Source organism: Diadema setosum, chromosome 13 (assembly GCF_964275005.1).
Source record: "Diadema setosum chromosome 13, eeDiaSeto1, whole genome shotgun sequence".
In the NCBI taxonomy this organism is placed as follows: Eukaryota; Metazoa; Echinodermata; class Echinoidea; order Diadematoida; family Diadematidae; genus Diadema; species Diadema setosum.
Genome location: NC_092697.1, coordinates 6,579,591 through 6,599,674, shown reverse-complemented (window position 1 = coordinate 6,599,674; position 20,084 = coordinate 6,579,591). Strand labels below are relative to the sequence as shown.

The window sequence follows — 20,084 nt, the reverse complement described above, 5'->3', positions numbered from 1 at the left end:
CTTCCCTTTTCTCTGATATTATCAACTTTTTGCTGCTTCTCTTTCTCCATCTAGCACCATGACTAATTTCATATCTGAAATTCCTCTTCACTTGCTTAATGCAAGTCAATCTGTAAAACAATGATATCAATGGCTGGTACAATACCGTCATAAATCTTGCAATTAACTCCATCCTACGCTCTCTCCCCTGTTGTAGCTTGCTCGTCAACAATCCAATCAATGGCTGGTACAATACCGTCATAAATCTTGCAATTAACTCCATCCTACGCTCTCTCCCCTGTTGTAGCTTGCTCGTCAACAATCCACGTCCAACGACTACGACGAGAGTACGCGACATGGTTTACTCGGCGCCGTGGCCTCCCCGCCGAGTTCGCCCATCCCGGCCCTGAACTACTGGCGGATCCCGCTCGACTGCCTCACGCTGGAAAATTTCGTCATTGCCGAGGGCAACTTCGGACAGGTAACGAAGGCGACGATTAAGAAGGACGGGACCATCATCGAGGCGGCTGTCAAGACGTTGAAAGGTATCGTGATTGTTTGCCGTCTGATTCGGACGAGAGATAGGTTTCAGCATTTCAGCATCATTTCAGGCAGACCAGGGCCCTGGGCCCAATTTATGAAGAGTTACAATTGATTATATAGTTGATTTCAACTGTAAGTCTATGGCCGTCTGTGTGGTAAGGAAATTTAAATCAATTGTAACTTTTGATTAAACGGGGCCCCGCTTTATCAAAAGATACAATCTATTTTAAATTTCCTTAACACACAGGCTGCCATAGCCTTATGATAGAAATCAACTTTATAATCAGTCTTAACTTTTCATAAAACAGGGCCCAGTAGACCTGCACCCCTGACAGATTTCCACACAGCTCGAAAGTTTTATGCACAAAGATATTAAATCATCCCTTCCCTTGACATAAGATTCTTCACACGCAGTTGTTTTCTAATAGAAAGAACATCGGTCGAAAAGATGAATGTCATAATTTTTTATACTGATGTATCGAAATTTATAGATATGCTGGCTTCGGGATTTAGTAACAAATTATTATAAGTTTGGCTGTTGCGATGACTTGTCTACCTACGTATCGTACAAATCATGTACACGAGTTAGTCTCAATTATTCCTGGCTTCATATTTTTTTTTATGTCCCTCTTTATGTCACCGCTTCTTTCTATATTTTTACCGTAGATGGCGCTTCGGACGCTGATCGCAAGGACTTCATGGGCGAGTTAGAAATCATGTGTAAAGTGGGTCACCATCCCAACATTGTAAACCTGATTGGAGCCTGTGAACACCAAGGTACGTTGTTCGTCAGTGTTTGCACCAGGAGTAAAGTTCATTTGTCTTTGTACATGTGCGCCAATATCTTCGGCATGATTACACCAGTGGTGCCTAGTTCAGTAGTACACTGTACATGTAATATCATAATAATGATAATGACAAGTTTGTGCACGGTATCACTAAAAGGCACGTCCATCTGGATCGGAGGGCACTCCGTTTATTTGGGGGATTATCCAAGCTGGATGGAATTAAAGACTTGATTTTATCTGCATTGTCCAGGATTTTAGTTTAGTTTTGTTTTGTTTTTTCTTGGTGTTTTCTATTGGTTTTGTTCATTTCTTTGCTAGACATAATTTTAATCTCAATACATTTCATCGTAGATGTTGTTTCTAGTCATTTTGGGATGTCTTCTCTGCCAATATGATTTTGGAAATCATCATTATCACACTCATTGTCATCATCATAATTGTTATTATTGTCATCATAAGCAGTTGTAGGGATATTGTTATACTTGTCATTATCATTATCATCATTATTAGAAGAAGCCTCAATATTGTTAACAAACAATTGATGTGTAGTTGCTTTTAGTTATTGTTGTTGTTCTTGTTCCAGCGTTATCTGTATTGCTAAGTTATCATTATCATTGCTGTTTGTATTTTTACAGTTATCTTCAGGAAATAACCTTCTTAGTGAACTATTCCCAAACTTACCAGCAAAAAAAAAAACCTCTCTTTCTTGCTCCCTTTCCATCATTTTTTTTTTCTTTTCGTCTCTAGGCATTCTTTACGTTGCCACCGAGTACGCCCGCTACGGCAACCTGCTGAATTTCCTCCGCTCCAGCAGGACGCTCGAGCCCGAGTCCCCGTTCTCCGGCCAGGCCAACCGCTTCAAGGTCAACGTGACATGCTCGCTCTCCGCCGAGCAGCTTCTCGGATTCGCGGCCGACGTGGCGCTAGGAATGCAGCATCTATCCGAGAAAGGGGTAGGGCGCCACACCCGAACGTACACCGTGTCGCTATTTTGTCTTTGAAATCATTGATCTCAAAAGGACGAGAATGGATATTATCCCACTGGCCCATCCTTGGCCTGCCAGTGTAAAAGTTGGGAGAAAAATGTATTTGTATGTCTTTTGGTATCGAATACCTTACATATCTGCTTATGTTCATGTTTCTAAGATTCGATTTTCCATCTGTGTCAGTTTGTTTTTGATTTCGAATAAGTAATATAATAACAACCTTGTTCTCCTGCCAAACAAAATGGGTTGAGCATTTGCCATTCCCTGTCCAAATCTAGGAGTTGTTTCCGATCTAGAGATATGTTTCAACAGCTTCTTCTGTCCCCCATCCTTTACTTTCAGTGTGTCCACCGCGATCTGGCTGCACGAAACATTCTGGTGTGTGACGACTACGTGTGCAAGGTCACGGACTTTGGACTATCGAGAAGTGACGAAGTGTACGTGAAGACAACAGCGGTACGTCATCATAAAGAAAAATACCTCATTTTCAGTTTTGGTTTGCTTCTTTATTAATTGTAATCTGTGGTGTTTTGATTGAAAGGGACAAAAGGAAATAGATGACAAAGTAACTCACGTGCGAGTGGACACTGCACATGCAAAGTAATCCGTATTGTAAAAAGAGAGAAGTAAGTCAATGAAGAGGTTGGGTAATCTTGATGTGAGATCAGACTGCATAATACACGAAATATTAAGTATGGAGTAGTACAAGACCACGTGGAACCACGCGCAAAATAATAAATCAATAGTTAGATATGAATAAAAATGAGGCAAATGAATTTGATCATCAGGTTCCGATATGGCCTTTTGTTGTATACAGCATTTAAATAATGAATGAATGAATGAATGAATGAATGAATGAATGAATGAATGAATGAATGAATGGTATGGATGATAAGGAGGATGATAGGGGTATTATGGAACAGAAGGACAAATATTTTGCTTAAATTAATTGAAAGCTGCAACGAGTGTAGATTCAGATGTTTAGAATTTAATGAGATGGCTGAGATCAAAATTGATTTTCTGTATGAAAACTGAAAATAGAAATACAATTGTAGCTTACAAATTTTTTGCCGGAACCTGTGCGCCATTCTTCATGAGTGCTATACAACTTAAACTTGGTTTCCCGCGCTTGCTTATCACCGTGATGGTAAATTAGTCGTAATCATATCCAGTGAGTTCATTTCGATTTGTATTTGTTACTTGTGTATGTTTGTCTGTTTGTTCGGCCGTAGGGACGTCTCCCCGTCCGTTGGATGGCAATCGAATCTCTGAACTACAGCGTCTACACCACCAAAAGTGACGTGTGAGTCAAGGCTTATCTTCAACATAGAAAATAAGACAGTCATTATAAGTTGTCATAGGGTAAATGATTTCCAGAAGCGTTACTGGATGTCATTGCAATCCTTCTTCTTTCAAGATCTTATATTGTGACGAAATGTTCGTTACCTCACATGAGCATGAACGTGATGAAGCTATGGCATAGCCACTTGTTTGTCGTATTCCAGTGAGGAGACGTGGTATAGCACACACGTTTGCTAGTTTTATTCTTTTTAAGAATCGTATACGAACAATATCTTTTTCGAAACGTTATTTTCAGTCAAAAGTGATGGATCGACACACGTCCATGGCAAAAGCCCGTTTTTCAAAAATGGAAATTGTAACTTGATTTAGTTCAAAACATGATGATAATCAAAAGAGATTTTTCTTCTTTATCACCAATAGTCGCTAAAAAAAATCAGAATAGTTTTGTGGTTTTTCTTTTTACCTTATCAATTGCGTTTATTGTATATCCATAGATTTAACTAATCATATTTTGTAATGTCGATATGGTTGCACTCATATCTTATGTAAAAAAAAAAGAAAAGATAATTATGTATATTTACGTTTTTTTTTTTGCGATGACAAAATATTTGAAAGAATGAATTGATCAAGAAAATAGTTTTTATATATACTTATGATTTACTGTCTCCTCCTTTCTCTCTCTCTCCCCCTCTTAGATGGTCCTTTGGAGTCTTGCTATGGGAGATTTGTACACTAGGTATGAGAAGACTGATTTTTTCTATCATTTTATTCGTTTTATTATGAAATTAGAAAAAAGAAACATGTTCTAGATAATCAATGCAAAGACATACAAGATGCTCGCTTGTCAAGAATTTTGAGGACTGAATTCTTATTCAATCAGAAAATCAATGCATTTTGAATTGTGTGATTCAAGTCTGTTGGTGCGATATATTTCATCAAAATATCTATACTGTGTGATTTTACTGTGCACTTTTCAATTATCTATTCGATTATACATTCATATACATACATACATACATGCACACACACAAACACACACACACACACACACACATATATATATATATATATATATATATATATATATATATATATATTGCATTTATTCTATCTATTTACATGATTTACCTTCAGTGTATAAGTACGCAATTCTGTGCTGACAGCACTGACCATATTACTTGATAACTGATAACAGACAGATAGAAATAAGAGAGAAGACGAATAGTTACTTTACAACTTGCGCCACTTGAAATCACTGTAAAGCGCACTATCTTTGAGACTTCTCGGCACCTTTTTAGTCTTTTTTTGAGTATCATCCCTCTATTTTTGTTTGCCATCTCTCACGTCTACTTCTCCAGGTGGGACACCCTACCCAGGCCTGACATGCGCCGAGCTCTACGAACGGCTGCCGCTGGGACACCGCATGGAAAAACCGCTGAACTGCGAGGACGAAGTGTAAGAAACACATATACACGCCAAACACAACACAACACACACACACACACACACACACACACACACACACACACACGCACAAACAAACAAACAAACAAACAAATAAAATAAAAACACCTTAACGTTACGATTATCTAAACTTCGTAAATCTATAATGAATTTTTTTCTGACGACATATAATATTTTGCCGGACAGCATACGATACCATCACCAAATATATTGCTTGCATGATATGACAGTAATCATATTGCCCGAAAACCTAGAGCGAAAACGAAATGAAAGATCAAAATGTTCGTTTTTTGTTTTTGTTTTGTTTGTTTATTTGTTTGTTTGTTTGCTTTAATTTAGTTTTTAATTCAAAGTGACAATATGTTTCCTTTGCTGATATTCGTTTATCAATGTACCCTTCCACTCCTCAGGTATAACATAATGCGGCAGTGCTGGCGAGATCGTCCCCATGATCGTCCCACCTTCGACCAACTCCACACCGTTCTCAAGGGCCTCATCAAAGCCAAACAGGTATATTACCAAGTTACATGGGGAATTGGTCTGCGGTTCATGAAAAAAAAAAAAAGAAATCACATTACGTTATCAGTGGTTATAATGACGTATTCTAAAAACTTAATTTTCCATCAGTAAACATGGAAGCTTTATCAATGCAAATATATGTAAATACATTGGTCTAGAATCGTTTTATTTCAAAAACTAAACACAACGCTTGGAAGACATGGTGAGACAGTTTTACACGAATGAAACAGGCAACGAGTCAATGGAATACATCGTAAGAATTCAGGTTGCACACCAACCAAATTTTCTGCCCCAATCAGACCAGTAGATACCCATTCCCCCTCCCCCCCCCCCCAACATTTTTCCTGGTCTGAACCAAAAATTACTGGTCCTGGGCCCTGTTTCATAAAGCTGTTAAACGAGTGAAATATGGCAAGCCAAGTAGTTTCCTAATCATTGTTAATTTCAATAGCTTAAGTTGAATTTTGCAGATGATAATGATTATTCTTACATGTTAAGACACGTTTTTAGTTGAAAATGTATTTTTTTTTACTCTAATATAAATGAAATATTGATATAGTTACAAACGTAAGAAAAAAAATGAGCACCCATATTGGCACTTCATATCCAGTCGTTCGTAAAGTCATGCGTAATTTACGAACAGCTTTATAAAAGAAGGCCCTGCTCTTTTTTCGACTTTCCCCAACAATGTTATTTTTACCGGTCATGTCGGACCAGTGAATTTGGCAATTCCTGAAAAGTTACTGTCCCGACAGTGATTTCTACAGGTCTGGGACCGTCGCATCGGCGGCAGTGTTAAACGTTGCTTATAATAGCATCACGTTTTGTTGCACAAACTGATTCCTCTGTTTGTTTGTTTGTTTGTTTTTTTCTCCCTACTAGCCTTACGTCAACCTGGACAAACTCGAGAACGACCTGGAGTTTCTCGAGATCAATTCCGAGGAGGATTTCAAACACGATAGCTGGATTATGTAACACGCGCATCGGATGATGAGATCGACGAGGGCATCGACTGCGCTGCGCCGTGATCAAAAGCAACAAAGAAAAGAACGCAAAAGAAATTAAAGACTGGCATCCCGCGTGATTCGGCTAGCAGAGACAGGGAGAAATCAGAGATTTTCTTTCTGTTTGTCGACCAAAGGAGGCAACAAATGGCGAGGGGAAAAGTGAACTGGAAGAACTCTGTTGTCCTCAAAGAAAAACGATGTCGAAATTTTAAAGGCAAAAGGATTTTATGTTTACTAAACGTGGAAAGCAGCGGCAAAGGGAACATACAGCATTATTTGGCCAGTGATATCACTTTCTTGTTTGTTGTTTGTTTGTTTGGTGAGACTGTGGGAGTTGTGTTCTTTTTTTTTTTTCATTTTCAGAAGTCACATAATATTATCTGTGATTTGGTACTATATAATTTTATTAGAATCTTTTTAATGTTAATTTTTATTGTTTTATAAGAATGAAAAATATTGAAGTGAAAAGTCAAAGAATGTATAATTGATTCTTAAATTCCATTTCAGAAGATCAAAGTTTGGCTTCTCTTTCGAATTGGCTTTTTTTTTTTTTTTTAAAGGGGGGGGGGCTCTTCAATCTCTTTCTGATCTCTATTTGTGCGAATTTTGTATGAATTTAGCGCTTTCCATCGAAATTTCTTCAATGTGAGGTATGCAATGACATTTCCAGATGCCAATTTGGTGATGAAAATATGACTTTAGTTTTCATCTGCAACAAATCCTTCATGCACTTTGTGGGTAGAACTGATAGGTGGAGTGGGGGGGGGGGGGCTTTGACATCCTATGCCAAATACTTACATGAGGCAAATGGAGGCGAGAGAAAGAAACACAAACACGCACAAACTAAGGATAGGTATGGTATGGAAGTCGGGCTTGCATTGAAGCTAGGTTACCATGGTTACGTGTTACTTTATCGTCTGAGTCTGTGCATGTAATAAAAGATTTAAAAAAAATCAACCACTGAAATAGAGAGTCAATATAGCGCATCCACTGACATTGAGCATTATGGTACAAAAAAATTGTAATAAAAAATCTGAACAGGATAATCGGATAACTTCTTTTCGGTTTATTGTTGTTATTAATGTATTTGCATTGTATCTTGCATGTCTGAAGTAAGGAAACTGTCAAGATATAAGTCCTTAACCGTTCACTGAGTGATTGTTATCATATGCCACGTACTTGCCTACAAAACAATTTGAAAGGAATACAGTGGGTGCACTATGGTGACGAAAGTGTTTTCCTCATCAAAATCCAGTGATGTTAACCTTTCGACGTTACTTTGTACGCGATTTTTACACTTTCCATGCAGTGTGTTAATAACAGTAACTGATGTTCAGCGCAGTGATAACCTTTTCCCTGTGATCCGCCACATTCGTCAGTCTTTAGATTGTGATGCGAAGTTTAACATACATACGTCCTGTAATTAGAGTCATTGTCATAATTTCCCCGTCTGTCTGTAGTTTATCCTGTGGAATGATTTCTTTTTTCCTGGTGTAAGAAGTGAAGACTAATGGAAAGGTTTCCCAAGTGAATGCTGGTAAGCAGCTGGCAGCGTGTCTGCGTACTGTCATAGTACTACACCTGGCTTCGGCCATTCAGGGTCCGCAAAAGTACTACTTTTTGATAAAGATCTTTTGTTTTTATTCTTCCCTTTTAGAGGCTTCAAATCGAATCCCTATCTGAAGAAAAAAAAAAAAAAAACCCGGAATGTACTCTAATCCCGCTATAACCCGTCGTGTGCTATGAGTGCCGATAGCACACACAAAAAAGCCCATAATGTTGCAAACACTGTCCAAAGTCCCTGACATTCAAAGGGTTACATAGCCATATTTGTGTTGATTTTTTTTAGTTAAATTTAATTTTATTCATTTCTTTTCCAAAAAAAATACAATTGCAATAAAACATTTATGGCAATGAACTTTTCCCCTTACTCAGTCAGAACGTGATTAAATCTGATCATTCTTCAAAGAAAACTCGTCCACCCTGCGTAACTCTTGATATTTGTGTTTTGATCGATTGTGAATAGCATTCTAAAATCTTTCTTTTCTGTTCAGTCAATGACCTTTGACCTCCAGGCACACGTCCTTTCCTGATAGTACTACATTCCTTTTTTACGTGTAAATCCATTTGCCTAGGTCACATCTGGCATTTTGACGTAATGTAAGTTCCACATCAGTACTTTACAAGTATGAAAAGAATTCGTCCTGACCTTGTATCATGTATACTCCCTTTTTATTCCTTTATAACAAAATGTGTGTTGTCCAGTACGTATTAGCTCCTTTTTAACCGTTCTAAAGTCACGTAGAGTTAGCGAGTAGTTATACATGCGTGGCTGAATAAGAAGAAAAGGAATATATCCCTACGTCTCGTCCTGAAATATTTATTTACTATAATATCGAAACTTTACACATAATGTGTATGAAATAATGCACTATGCATTGAATCAGGGTGTTGTAAATGTGTCTTCCCATTTTTTTTTCACGATCTGGCGTCCTCATAGAAAGGTAAAACCGTGAGCTTTCGTCACGAACCATTCATATTTTCCTCTCACTAAAATAAAAAAAAAAAAAAAAACTGATCTTAGTCTAGCAACCCAATGAAAAGGAAGGACTAAGATCACGTCGTTATGATACAGTGATCATCTTCTCTTATTTTCTCCTTTTCGTTCCAACATAAAATGTGAATCGCCCTATGATTTGTGATTTCGAACCATGTTTATATTCACCTTTCTTTTTCTTTCTCTCTCTTTTTTTTTTTTAGGCCAGATCGTGAAAAGACCCACCAACATCAATTAATGCTTCCTTGTTAATGAAATTAATTCCTTTCTATGCAAAAAGCACATCCTTCACCCCTATTACAGGCCCTAAATGCTTTTCCACGTATTCATCCAAAAGGCAATGCCCACTGCATGAGCTTCACGGCTATCCGTGTACCGTCATTTTAGCAGTTACTATTTTCCCTTTCTCTTTTTTTCCCCCCAAATTTCTCTGATTAGTGCGTTCATGGCGATTTTCTGGTTTTTGTAGAAAGAGGTACATAAAAGATATATAACGAGAAATGGCTTTCTCTTCCAAAAACTCTGATAGCTGCCAATGTATGTATGTGTTGTATCTTAAGAGAATCGTTCATATGTCGTTAATCAAAGACAGGTGGTTCTGCATAGTTTTGTTACCAATTATTTCTTATTTTCGTCTATTTTTCTTCGTCGCTGCAAAATTTCTCATGGAAGTATCTCCGATATTTTGCTAACCGCTTACTTACAAGGTTCTTATATTCACAAACTTTGCGTTGAAATCGTCATGTTTCCGTCGCCAGTGAGTAAATGCAATAGGTTAGTTATAGTACAGGAGTATAATTATGTTTGTAAATTTGCTATTAAAGACATATTTTTGGCTCTGTTTTTCTGTTTTCGTTCCTCTTATCATAAAAGAACTCGTACTCACCATGTAGATATAGACACGCTAAAGAAACTTCTATAGCTGCAGCTGCATATACTCAATATGAAGCAAATTCTATAATTTTTCTTCGTGTTTTTTTTTTTTTTTTTTGTCGTCGGAAAGCAATGTATTAACCTTTAGATGTATATAGTTTTGATACCATAAACCTGTCCGTGCTTGCAGTAAATGAACAGATATGATATCGATTCACTGTTGCTAATCGTTGTAGTCTTCATTAAAGGCGTTCTATCGAAATATTGATATCTAGATAACGGAAAGGTGAAAGGTGTGCGGGGTATTACTGCGATAACTATACCGTCATCGTAAGTTTTTCTTTTCTTCATTTTATTTACATCGTCTCGAAAGATTTCCAAATGGGATAAAGTGACTAAAGTCCAGAGGAATCTTGTGGGGTTTTTTTTTTTTTTTCTATGCTGGCAATATAGCCGTCACTGAGTGAGCTTAACACGAACAGATATTATGTCATGTCACTATAATGGACATTAATGTATCGTCTTACAGAGTACTTACTGCATTAGCCAGGCACAGCTGATCGTTATGATCATATCTGCACCATTTGATTGTAACCATAACGTTTATACCTACAAGCGAAGTATGTCTCTACGGGTCACACTGTAGAGATAGTGTTGGGCTTTTTTAATTTTGGAGAAAATTGTAAGTCGGTATTCCGGCTTAGTCAAAAATATGCTCCTCCCCTCCCCCCCCCCCCCCTTTATCCTTTGTTGACTTTGACGATGATTAAATGTCCATTATAGTGAATATGACTGCGAAACAGACGAGAAGTCCAATTGCTACTTTTATTAAAACTTAAAGCGTCATGTGACCAACCACACCCTTTCCGGGGTGGCTTTCTGTTCTTCACGTGGAATGCCAGCTGTAACTTAAATGATATGGCAGCCATCGTACTGAATCCGTGACTGCCAAATTAAGAGTAGGCCTACACACTATCATACTTTGTAAATAGTAATAGTACGTTCAATCTCGCCACACACGTCAGTATTACAATTTGCCATTGGCCTATAACGTAGTATGCAATTTGAGAATTATACAGTATAAGTGTGACTCCGGTTGTTCGTATGATGCTTATCTAAGTGAATATTTGATACATCGGAGCTTTATTTAAAGCAATGTGTGCTTTCTAAATGTCTTGTTTTATAATTCTTTCAAACTTTGTGTGTCTGCGTATATTTCGTTAATGCAATTTCGTTGAATCGTTGTGAATGATATTGTGACTTTTTGTAAATTAAAGTTGTAAACGAACACTAAGACAAGCATCAATTTGTAAATTGGTATGTTATATAATCATAATGTATTTTTGTGTGTGTGTGTGTGTGTGTGTGTGTGTGTTTATTTATGTATAATATAAGCAATGTAAATGCAGTTTGCATTCCGCTTGTAGACGGAAACTGCAATGGGTGCAAGTGTAGGGCGATGCACGTTGAAATAAATCCTAAGTGTGAAAATTGTTGAACCTGTACTTCAATTTAAAAAACAAAGAAAAATAAATCAGCGTGAAGGCTGAGATGGCAAATAAAATAAAAGTAAAAAAAAAAAAACCAAACATACAATTGCATTCACATACTTGATAGTAATACACACACACAAAAAGATAAGTTACAAGTTAAAATGGACCAAATGAAAAGACTCAATGCGCAAACGAGCCATTAGTGTGTCAAGACGACGTAAATAATTCAGTCGTGATATTTGGAGAGGAGAGAGAGAGAGAGAGATGGTATAGGCCTCTTTAGACTCGGATGAGAGTTCACTAATACCATTCGAAAACTTGCACGTCGTTTTGTGAATCTACGCTAAAAATAATTATGTATATTCCCTTGGAAACGTCGGGAAATTTTGCATTTAAAATCCAGAAAATAATGTCTCCCAGCATCGTGTATGAAATCTTACAGTAATGCATCTCAGAAATTAAAAGAAATGGAAAACTAACCCCATGTCAACTTAAAATACGCTCCCTTCTTGTACTGAGAATAACAGTGGGATTTTTTTTTCGGGGTCCGAACAAATTCACTTAAAATCCATGATATAGTTTCCCGTGAGAGTGAGGAAATGTCTGACTTACTTAAACCTTTCCAATGCACCATCTTATGACAGGAATCTGATTTTTATGGTTGCTATTTAGGGACACACAGACTTAAAAATGACAGGCCTCCAGTTGGGTGGGAGGGGCGCTGCTTGTTGTTTTTGTTATACCTCAATTCAGTTCAAACCATTTATTTCATTTTTTCCAACAAAACATATATAACACAGAATGAATCAGGAATTACATCATTGGCATACATTCGACTATGCAACGGATAAATGATAGTTAACAGATAAAGATAATACATGCATACCTCCTCCATCAACCACTACCAACTGATTCATATCTGGTTTTGAAGCCTCACTCCATTTACTGCAACTTCTCTTTTTCCCCTTGATTATAACTGAGAATTATTCTCTTTAGTATATATAACACGAAAGTAAAAACTTCAAATATGTTGCCTGATGATTTTAAAATGGCTAAAGTAGTCCCTGTTCCCAAAGCAAAAGCAAATCAAGAACTAAATAACTTTCGTCCTATCTCCCTTTTGTCAATTGTTTCCAAAGTGATAGAAAGAGCAGTTCATTCTCAATTGATGGGATACCTACATAAAGAAGAATTGTTGAGTGATCGGCAGTCTGGTTTCAGGAGTAAACACTCCACCTCAACGTGTTTAATGGAAGTTTGTGTAATGTTGTATACGATAACCTTGACAAAGGTCGATTTACTGGTGCTGTCTTTTTAGACCTGAGGAAAGCGTTTGATATCATTCCCCATGATCTTCTTATTAAGAAACTGAGGTGTTTTTTTTTGTGTTTTTTTTTTTGGTATAGACGGTATTGAATTATCATGGTTTGAATCATATTTATTAGGAAGAAAGCAATTAGTGTCATACAAAGGTTTAAGAAGTGATTTTCTTCCAGTGTCTTCCGGTGTACCGCGGGGCTCAATACTGGGCCCACTTTTATTTTGTATGTACATTAATGACATAAGCAATTTACCTTTTCATATTAGTACGAATATTTCACTGTACGCAGACGACACAACCGTTTTTTCTTCAGGATATGGACTACAGGCTGTTCAAACACAGTTACAGAATGATATAAATGTTTTATGTAAATGGTTGAATGAAAATGGATTAGTTGTTAATACCGATAAATAAAGTTATGTTATATAATTTCTGGTAGAAGGAAGAAAAATCCAGTTAAATTACAAATCAGAACGGGAAGACAAATTGTTAGAAAATGTAACCAAATTTAAGTATTTAGGCGTTATTGTAAATCAGAATCTAGATTGGTCTTTTCAGATCAATGATATTGTTAAGAAAATTATGAACTCTCTTATATGTATGCGAAGGATTAAGCACTGCCTGACGAAACCAGTACTCCTTCATTTATATTTCACTTTGACACTTCCTTATATTGATTATTGTTCAACTTGTGGGGCTCACTGTCGAAGAAAAACTTAATGAGGCTACAGAGGTGTCAAAACAAATATTGTCGCTTAGTGTTAGATGTACCTTATTATACCCCTGTTAAATTATGTTAGATTCTTTGAAATTACAATCCGTTAAACATAGGCTGGAATATAATTATAATGTATTTATGTACAAGATTTTGAATGGCCTTGCTCCCGAATATCTAAGACGAGTTTTACCTCAGCGAACTAATCCATACTCTACGAGATCAGTCTCCATGCACCAACTCTATCTAGCTAAACCCAAGTCCGAGTATAAAAAACAGTCTTTTTCATACACAGCAACGAAGTTATATCTCTCTACCCGTGTTTGTTAAATCCTCCGCATCACTGCCCCTTTTTAACGCAATGTCCGCAACATCCAGTGGTTACCAGCAGAAGATAATTTCTCGTTTCTTTGAAAGTTGTACACATGTATTCTTCCTGTCACCTTTCTTTCTCTCCCTCCCCCCCCCCCCCCTCTCTCTCTCTCTCTCTCGCTTTATCTATCTACAGAGGCTCTCCACTTTTATGACATGTATTATTATGTATGTTTGTATATTATTATTATGTATATATTTTATTGTATCATAAATGTGATTTGTTACAGCAGGGCTCCCTTGGAAAGCAGGCCTTGCGGCTTGAATGGGACTACCCTGCTTTTATAAAGAAGACAATAAATAAAATAAATAAATAAATAAATAGCAAATAACGTCTAAAACAGTGGGAATACCTGGAAATCCATCAAACGATCTAACGAAGATCATGACCACAATGAATCAGATAGTCCCTTTTTACTCATTCAGCAAGGCAGTGCGTTTGAAGAGCCTGTAATGAAGATTACAGTTTATTAGCAGAACCGGCAGGACTGGTGTTCAGAGTCTAAATTTCTGGTACAGCTGACAACAAGCCAACACCTCGATTGGAGACAACTTCTGGATTCGATTGTCATGCGCATGCGCGCCAGTCAGCCACAATAGAATAGGAAATCAAATTGTTCTCTATTTTAGTATCTCTCTTCTCTCTCTCCCTCACACACACACACACACACACACACTCAGACAATCCAATCCATCGGAAACTGACATAAAAGTGCAAGTGCCAATACTGCAACCGGTCATTGTTCGATTGACTTCAGCCGTATCATACGTTTGATACCGTGACGACCAGTGTGTGTAAAACCATGTTTCAACGAACCAGATTACAGTGTGTGTGCAGAAATGGAGGAAAATCGGGAAATAGTACACCATATCACCTCGTGGGATACATAGGCCTACTAATCGTGTTGGCCAGCGTCATGGCAGCCGAGGCACACGGTAGGATTATATTCCCATGTTAAGATTTTTTTTTTTTAATTCTCTACTGTTTGAAGTCATTCTAATTATCATAAAAACTAGCCACCTTCATCATACATTTTGTGACTTTCCTAAATAGCTACGAAATTTCGTCTCTCTAAGATAACAAAGAAAAAGTCTATCCTCCCCAGCCTAAATGTAGTTGAGCTGGCTTTTTTTTTTTCTATTTCGTGTAGTCACATATTCCCATAGTAACTTTTTTTATGAATGGTGACCAACTTTGAGATTTGTTGTACCCTGTTAAAGCTCTACAGCTTTTTCTTATTCCTTTTCTTTTGCTATCACAGCTGATGATTTGATTTCATTGAGTTCATGCCAACTATCATAGACTACACAGAAAACATTTCCATTTTAGGCTTTATTTCCTATGAAATCTGATACTGATATTGCATTCACTGCATTCGAAGTCGATCCATATCATGTTTCTGAATATTTCGTACAGTCAACGCATATAGAAAAAGATAGATCAAAAAATTCTGCAATCTTTATGTCAGTCTGACGAATAAAAAAAAATCATCGTGGCGAAAAGAAACAAACGGGCACGTAGGGACCTAGTGCAAAACAATTAGGTTTAATTGATTCTGTACTTTTACTTATTCCACTCTATAAGACTGCAATCCATACGTTTTACAGGTTTTAAGGAATGGAATTCTATTGATGGTGACCTTAAATCTAGCACTACATTTTCCAGATTTAAAGTATTATATAAACAGAGTGTATTTAGACAGATGGTATCTATGACTGACTAGACTTCCTTTCTTCCTCTACCTTTATTTTTCTCATCTCTTTTTCTCTGTATACTAAGGATGGATGTGCGAGTGTGTGCGTGTGAGTGTGTCTGCCAACAAATTAGCTAAGATATGTTTTTGTGTCAACAGATGACTTAAGTACACATATGTGTTATTTCAATTTGGACTAATCTTCTGGATGTATTGGTCCATATCACAAAAAGTGTTGGTTGATTGTATGTACAGTATCCTTTTTGGTTTGAGGGCTCCAGCCCACAAGCACAAATTTGCTTCTTAGGAGTCCTGGCATGTATTTGTTTCTTGTTACATGTTGTATATTGTTTTATATTTTGCCAAATAAATGAAATGAAATGGAAATGAAATGAAATACTTTCATCGAGTAATATAATCCAAAGTGTCACACAACAAGATGTAAATAATACAATTCTACAAACCTCTTCGGACAACATGCGCATATCACTGTCTTGCATTATTTTGGCTGTTCGTTTTCATTTCATTTCATTCAATATATATAGCCATAGTGTGGTACACATTGTTGTTGTTGTTGTTGTTGTTGATGATATTGTTGTTGTTTTTGTTGAATAGTGTTGTTTGTGTTGTTGCTTTCTTTTGAAAACTACCCTTTGCCTCTCAGATCTTGACGAGGTCATCTCATCAAGTATTTTGTAGAGTAACATTAAAGAGATCACCAATGTTATTCCCATGGACAACGGTTGTATCATACGTATGATAAGTCGTTCAAACTGTTTAACTCTCCACAAAAGTGACAAAGCTCAGCGTGAAAACCTCGGATGATATGAAAAAAAAAAAAAACATTACATGCAGCAGTTTTGATCCTCTTCTTCTGACCCATCAGAGATCCAATAATGATGACAGTTTGATAGCATGACATGATAACTCATAGAGACTCACGATGTCGGAAATGAAACATTCCTTAAAGGAATTATATAGTTTCAGTTGAAACCTAACTTCAGGTTTCTAACATTTTTTGATGAGGTAATGAGAAATCTCTCATGAAATGTGAAAGATCATGTAATTCCAAGAGGAATTCAATGTTTATTTGATGAAAATTGGTTTTGAAATGGCTGAGATCAAAAACATAGCAATCCTAATAAAAGGCGGGACCCATCTTTTATCAAGGTTGTTTTGTTTTACTTTGTTTTGGGATGTTTCAGCCATTCCAAAACCGATTTTCATCAAATAAACTTTGAATTCCTCTTAGAAAGGCATGCTCTGTATTATTTCCTAAGTGATTTCTTGGTATCTCGCAAAAAGTTAAAAGCCCAATCCTCATCTCCACCAATACTATTCCATGCCTTTAAGCATATTCATTCCCAAAGAAACCCTGGTCTTGGGGTATTCAAGGAGATTGATGCTCAAGAGGATATGTTACGACGAAAATATTTAGACACGTATTTCCACTTTCACTTATAAATATGACACAAAATGAACACATTTAGATTTTGACCATAACTAATGATTTACACGAGATATTGTAGAAACAAGACAGTCAGAAGTAAAGATGACTGGTTTTGAAGTAAGTAAATTAATACAACCTAATAGATACAAGGTGTGTGACGTTCTATATGATGACACAATTCGGAGGAAAGAAACAAATCTTAAAGTATATATCTATATATGGAATTCAGTGAATCTTACTACCTTTAGTGGAGAAACCAATTAAATGTAGGTATATTGCTATCCTTCAATAGGGGATTAACGTTACAACTAAAATCAGTCCTTCAAACTAAACGATTTCTGTCATTTTAATTTTGATGTCAGGTAACATTAAAATTAAAAAGGAACTCCATCTGTAACTAATTACCTGTCGTCATTATCAGTGCTTCTTATTTTCAATGTTGCTCAGCAGTTACATTTTCACAACCATGATAGTTTTTCTGAGCATTTTTCAATAAAAAATGAATTCCATTGTATTAATCTAATATTTTTTTTTCATGTCAAATTCATGCTGCTTTGAAGAGAAGTGGTTGTTTTTACCCCTCCCCCTGATAGACAGCAAGGCCAAAAACAGATATTGTTTGTTTACATGATTGATTGATTAATTTTCTTCAATATAATTTCATACACGAATCAGAATTCTTTTAAGTAATACCTTAGAAAACATCCATATACTAGTATAGATCACAATGTACATGATTCAAAGGAGAAAAGATAATTTTTCAAGTTCCGAAGACTTTTCCTGTTTGCTTGTATTAAAAGGTCGAGTGCGTGGTGTCTTACGGAAGATTAATAAGGAACGAAGACTTTAGACCAGTACACCCTGTCCAAAAAAGAAAAAGAAAAAGAAAATGCTAGCATAGTATGCAGACAGTGATAGGACGAAATAGATAGATAACGTCAGTGCTGCTTCGTTCTACATGTCGGTAATAGGTCATCGCGCTCATGGACGATTACAGAGGCCACTCCGATTCTTGTAAAATCAACAAAATACTTCCCCTACTGTCCAGCTGTCAGGTTTAAAAATACATCACATAAAATTCAAGGCAAGCATTTCATGAAAACGAACATATCTACAGTAAGATAGAATCATAATACAAATAAGCCATGACACCATATTGCGTGTAATGTCATGCATAAACTTTTGATTTCCAGCTCGTCCCATCATATTTCTTTCCACTCGAGGCAAAAAACAAATGGTACATCACCCCTTCTGATGCTTTTCTTTTTTTGTAATTCATCAATTCGGATAAAGCGTGAGAAATATATTCCAAAAACTGGGCGATTTTTCTTTTAAGAAACATCTTGCATTTCGCAATGATGATTTATTTTGAGAGAGACACACCAATATTTATCTGGAAGAAGGTGATTGTTTTGGCCGGAAACCCGACTGACCTGTCCATACAGCGTGGGAAATCCTCGAAGAACATTTCCCTGCCATCTGGTAGAATACTTTCTCACCAAAAAATAAACGTGATCATGAAGTTGAGTCATACACTGCAGAAGTTGGGTCATAAGTTACGTAATTATATACGGGATTGCATATAACGGTACTCAATTTGAAATATCTGCCTCTACCCGTTCAACGTTATGACTAAGCACTTAACCGGGTGATTTTTCTGTGACCTTGGTCCAACAAAGTGCAGTGACGGTGAACTCGAGTTTGGGATAGGTTGCAGATGATCTCAGGCAGTCATTATGATGTTGTGATCGTGGGTTTTTTTTTTCTTAATCTGTTTCAAATTGATAACAGGCCAGGTTTAAAATGTGTGTGCATTTCAATCTGTGACCTAGAAACTAGCAACTTATTTCATTTGCTTTTTGAAGTTGTAACAAAGATGTGAGTTTAGCTCCTGTGAGGTAAATGAATATAATCAAACTTCAAACAATGTCAATGATGGTTACGATAATATCAAAATGTTGAATGGCAAGGTGAGCGGTATAAATGCAAAATTTGAAATGTGAAAAACAAGGAAATATCGTCGTCTTCTGCCGTATCTCCTCTCTGTCCATTTCGTTCATTTCGATTCCAACATAAACATGATAAATGTGACTGCAATTAAACATTTCACTACAAATAATGACACAAAATCAGCACAACAATGAAATGGAGGAAAATACTGTAAAAAGTACCTTGTAAGTGTATGTTTGCCAAACAGACTCTCTCTCTCTCTCTTTCTATATATCTTACCTCGATTTCTACTTTTGTCATTATGTCTCGCCTTTCTCCAACCCTTGTGTCGAAAGGTGACACGTCTTGCTTCCGGAAGATACTAACATCAGCCTTGACCCTTGACCCCTTTCTTCCGTTTTCATCTACTAATGATAACGTAGAAGAAAAAAAAACCCTCTCTTTCAACATTAAGTACTTGCAAATGAGAACCAGATCTAGCTTGGCAAAAGTCTATAATATATGGACAATTGCCATGTCTGAGAGGGAAGCTGTTAACAATCTCTGAATATGCCAAGCCGGCATTCATGGTAAAAATTCAACCCCTAGAATGGACAAGGCATCGACTTCCTTCTACTTCCGGTCACGTGACTAGACTTTAGAGTTTTGTTCCGCGCCATGTTAGACTTGGCTCTCATGAAAAGTAGAGTCAGACGAACAGAATGTGGCAGGGTCCATCGAAATTAGACCTTTAGATAAGGAAATCCTAAAATTGAAATCATCCAATGTTTTCACAAAATTAAATGAATCATTCACTTCCACGTACTCAAACTTGCAAAGATAAAGATGTCATCATATCAAGTATCCCACTGACCTGTACACCAAATAATTATTTAAAATCTCATATTTTTTTATATTTTTTTTTACGAGAAATAAAAACAGAATGAAATGCATCCATCGCATTAGATTCGTGATCTTGTAAAAAAAAAACAACAATGACTTTCAGGGGAAAGGTGTTGCTTTAACCAGAGCCTCCGCCAAAAAAAGTAATAATAATAATAATAATTTAAGATTATTCGTGTGTTTGCGTGT

General features: G+C 36.6%; 1 protein-coding gene across 1 annotated transcript in view; it reads left to right on the top strand.

Moving 5' to 3' along the window:
* LOC140237128 (angiopoietin-1 receptor-like) overlaps window positions 1-7,054 on the top strand; it is a 61,203-nt gene extending 54,149 nt beyond the window's left edge. Inside the window, exons 19-27 of the mRNA XM_072317071.1 lie at window positions 287-524; window positions 1,189-1,299; window positions 2,058-2,263; window positions 2,639-2,752; window positions 3,529-3,599; window positions 4,294-4,334; window positions 4,957-5,053; window positions 5,473-5,572; window positions 6,464-7,054. Coding sequence (XP_072173172.1) covers window positions 287-524; window positions 1,189-1,299; window positions 2,058-2,263; window positions 2,639-2,752; window positions 3,529-3,599; window positions 4,294-4,334; window positions 4,957-5,053; window positions 5,473-5,572; window positions 6,464-6,556 — 1,071 coding nt within the window. The 3' untranslated portion in view covers window positions 6,557-7,054. The remainder of the gene's footprint in view (window positions 1-286; window positions 525-1,188; window positions 1,300-2,057; window positions 2,264-2,638; window positions 2,753-3,528; window positions 3,600-4,293; window positions 4,335-4,956; window positions 5,054-5,472; window positions 5,573-6,463) is intronic.
* The last annotated feature ends 13,030 nt before the right edge of the window (window positions 7,055-20,084 follow it).